The sequence below is a fragment of the Acyrthosiphon pisum genome, chromosome X (assembly GCF_005508785.2).
Source record: "Acyrthosiphon pisum isolate AL4f chromosome X, pea_aphid_22Mar2018_4r6ur, whole genome shotgun sequence".
NCBI classification, from domain to species: Eukaryota; Metazoa; Arthropoda; class Insecta; order Hemiptera; family Aphididae; genus Acyrthosiphon; species Acyrthosiphon pisum.
This window is the reverse complement of record NC_042493.1, coordinates 85,758,448-85,760,960: the sequence shown is the minus strand read 5'-3', so window position 1 is coordinate 85,760,960 and position 2,513 is coordinate 85,758,448. Positions and strand designations below refer to the sequence as shown.

The 2,513-nt window shown below is 29.4% G+C and overlaps 1 protein-coding gene across 2 annotated transcripts in view; it reads right to left on the bottom strand.

Annotated features, from left to right (window-relative positions):
- Positions 1-1,301: 1,301 nt before the first annotated feature.
- LOC115033329 overlaps positions 1,302-2,513 on the bottom strand; it is a 1,835-nt gene continuing 623 nt past the window's right edge. Inside the window, exons 2-3 of one of the 2 annotated variants that reach the window (XM_029485682.1) lie at positions 1,923-2,048; positions 1,302-1,820 (exon numbers count right to left, since the gene is read on the bottom strand). In XM_029485682.1, coding sequence (XP_029341542.1) covers positions 1,804-1,820; positions 1,923-2,048 — 143 coding nt within the window. In that variant the 3' untranslated portion in view covers positions 1,302-1,803. The remainder of the gene's footprint in view (positions 1,821-1,922; positions 2,049-2,513) is intronic. The other variant, XM_029485681.1, reaches the window with a different exon arrangement.

Sequence of the window (2,513 nt, the reverse complement as noted above, 5' to 3'; positions counted from 1 at the left end):
TCTAAAAAATACATCTACGCAGTTTATTTTTATAGTCATTTTAAGTACAAATTTGGACGAAATTACATATTAAAAACCTAGGATAACTATTTTAGTTATTTTGTTGTGATTGTATAATAGTATTCGTGGGTACTTGAAACTTCTAAAGTATACTATTATATATCTATGATAGTACCACGGTTTTTTGTTGATGTATAACGCGTTATAAGTACCTAATAGATATTATGATATGATTAATTTGGAATTTATTATAGGTACCTATTATAGGTCAATTTTTTTTTAATACCATAGATAAGTATATATATGTCTAATATATAGACTGATATACCGTCTCTGCTGAGAATCGTTTTTCTTATACAGTGATATTATATCATTGAATTCAAATTTAATACTGTCCATTATACAGTGACCCACTTCTAACCTACTGTACAGCAGAGCGACATCCACTTACCCACCTTTTTTTTAAAATTTTACATTTGATAAATGTTGTCATAATTTGTATTTTTAATGTTTTTCAACTACTATTGTAACAATATATTAGGAGCCTTGTATTAATTGTTCAGGCTTTTTGACCAACAAATAAAATTGTATTGATATTATATAAAAAATTTAAAATGTCCGTAAATAGATCGAAAACAGCCAAAATATTTTTCCATCAGCATTCTATGCTATGCTGGAGAACTGCCCTTCAATCCACTCAGAGAAAAAAACCATTATGGAATTAAAAAGAAACTCACTCCAAACCGCATAGGATAAAATAACTTCTTCAACAACCAAACCACAAATAGAAATATATGGATATATGGATATAAAATATTCAGACTGACAAACCGTCTTCGCTCAGAATCGTTTTTCCTATACAATGATATTACATTATTGAATTCAAGTCTAATACAACCATTATACAATGACCCACTTTTAATCTACTGTACAGCAGAGCGACATCCACTTACCTGCTTTTATAATATTTAATTTTATGTGTAATTGAAATTTGCTTTTTTAGAATTAAATTAAGAAATGCTTTTTTTGGCTATTTAAAATGCTTTTTTAAGGATTTATTTTGTTACAAAATCTGAGCCCTAGTTATAACTTATAACTTATAATGATATACGTATTGTTTTATAATATAAATATAATGTGTTGTTAAATATTCTTCTTATTATTAAACATATTAGGTACCTCTATATACATACTATTTATAGAATTTTGTTATAGATAACTAATGGAAAAAAAACTTTTTTTAAACTATATAAATGGTAAAGTGGTGGGACTAGGCCCCCCCCCCTACGTAATTATTAGGGGCCAGGGGGTAATGGGTGTTTTTCGGTTAGGTTAGGTGGCGCCGATAATTAGTTAGGCTGCCCTGCGGATGAAGTCTAGTCACGCTATGACCCAGATACTTTTTTTTCAACTATGTCTTTCCTACGATGTCACACCCTGGTCATGAATTATATAAAAATATGCTAATAATGTGCTCAAAACTTGAAAATTTGTAAATTCCAAAAGTAGGTACCTACACACGTCATATTGCACATGCGTTTTTTATGCGTTCATATATGCACTGTAAGATAAGCCAAGCGAAATGAATAGAATAGGTTTTTCTTAATACAAAACAAATGGCTCATAATATACTAAACGTACTTATTCATTTTAATCGCCTAACTAACAACACTATACATGCTGCCAATAGCAGGCTTATTCGATTTCATTAAAATCACAGAGATCTTATCTCTCGATAATCTTGCAACTTTAGCAACGATTACAGCTCCACGATGTTCTTCAGCATTGGGCATCCACGATACGTCAATTGTGTCTGCGTACTAAAACATTAATAATATTATTATTACTAAAACTATCATATCGATATGACTATAAAATAATATAGTACGGATTGCGAGAAATTAATGAAATCAGTATTTTACTTGTAGCGGCCAGCTCGGGTTGTGCTTTTATGGAATTTAATTCTATTACTTCGCATTCGCATCTAAGTAACAAAATACTTTTTTCTAAAAATTCCAGTTTCGCTTGTATTTGATTTGGTGTACACTCTAAGAAAAATTTAAACCAATAGACTTTAGGTGCAAATAATAGAACAAAGTTATAAGTTTACACCTTGGATTTTTTTTTTAGATTTTTATAAAGGTATAATATGATATGATATATATTGGGTCAGAATTTAGTTGTATATATTATAATAACTGTGGCGTAAATTGGGTCCAATTTCTGGTGGTGCAGAGACATATTCATAACCTACAATTTCACAACACACCAATAATCCAACTATAATCCAATATTCAAACCTAAGTAAAATCCTACCAAAAAAGAAAACTATATATTTTCCCATATATTTCCTTAAATAATAAGTACATTTGAATTATTTAAGCAGTAAAACCTTTATTATTATAATATTAATAAAAAAAAAAAAGTGGGCAAGTGGGTGTCGCTCTGCTGTACAGTAGGTTACAACTGGAGTCACTGTAAAGGATGGTGTTAAATTATAATTCAATGATAAT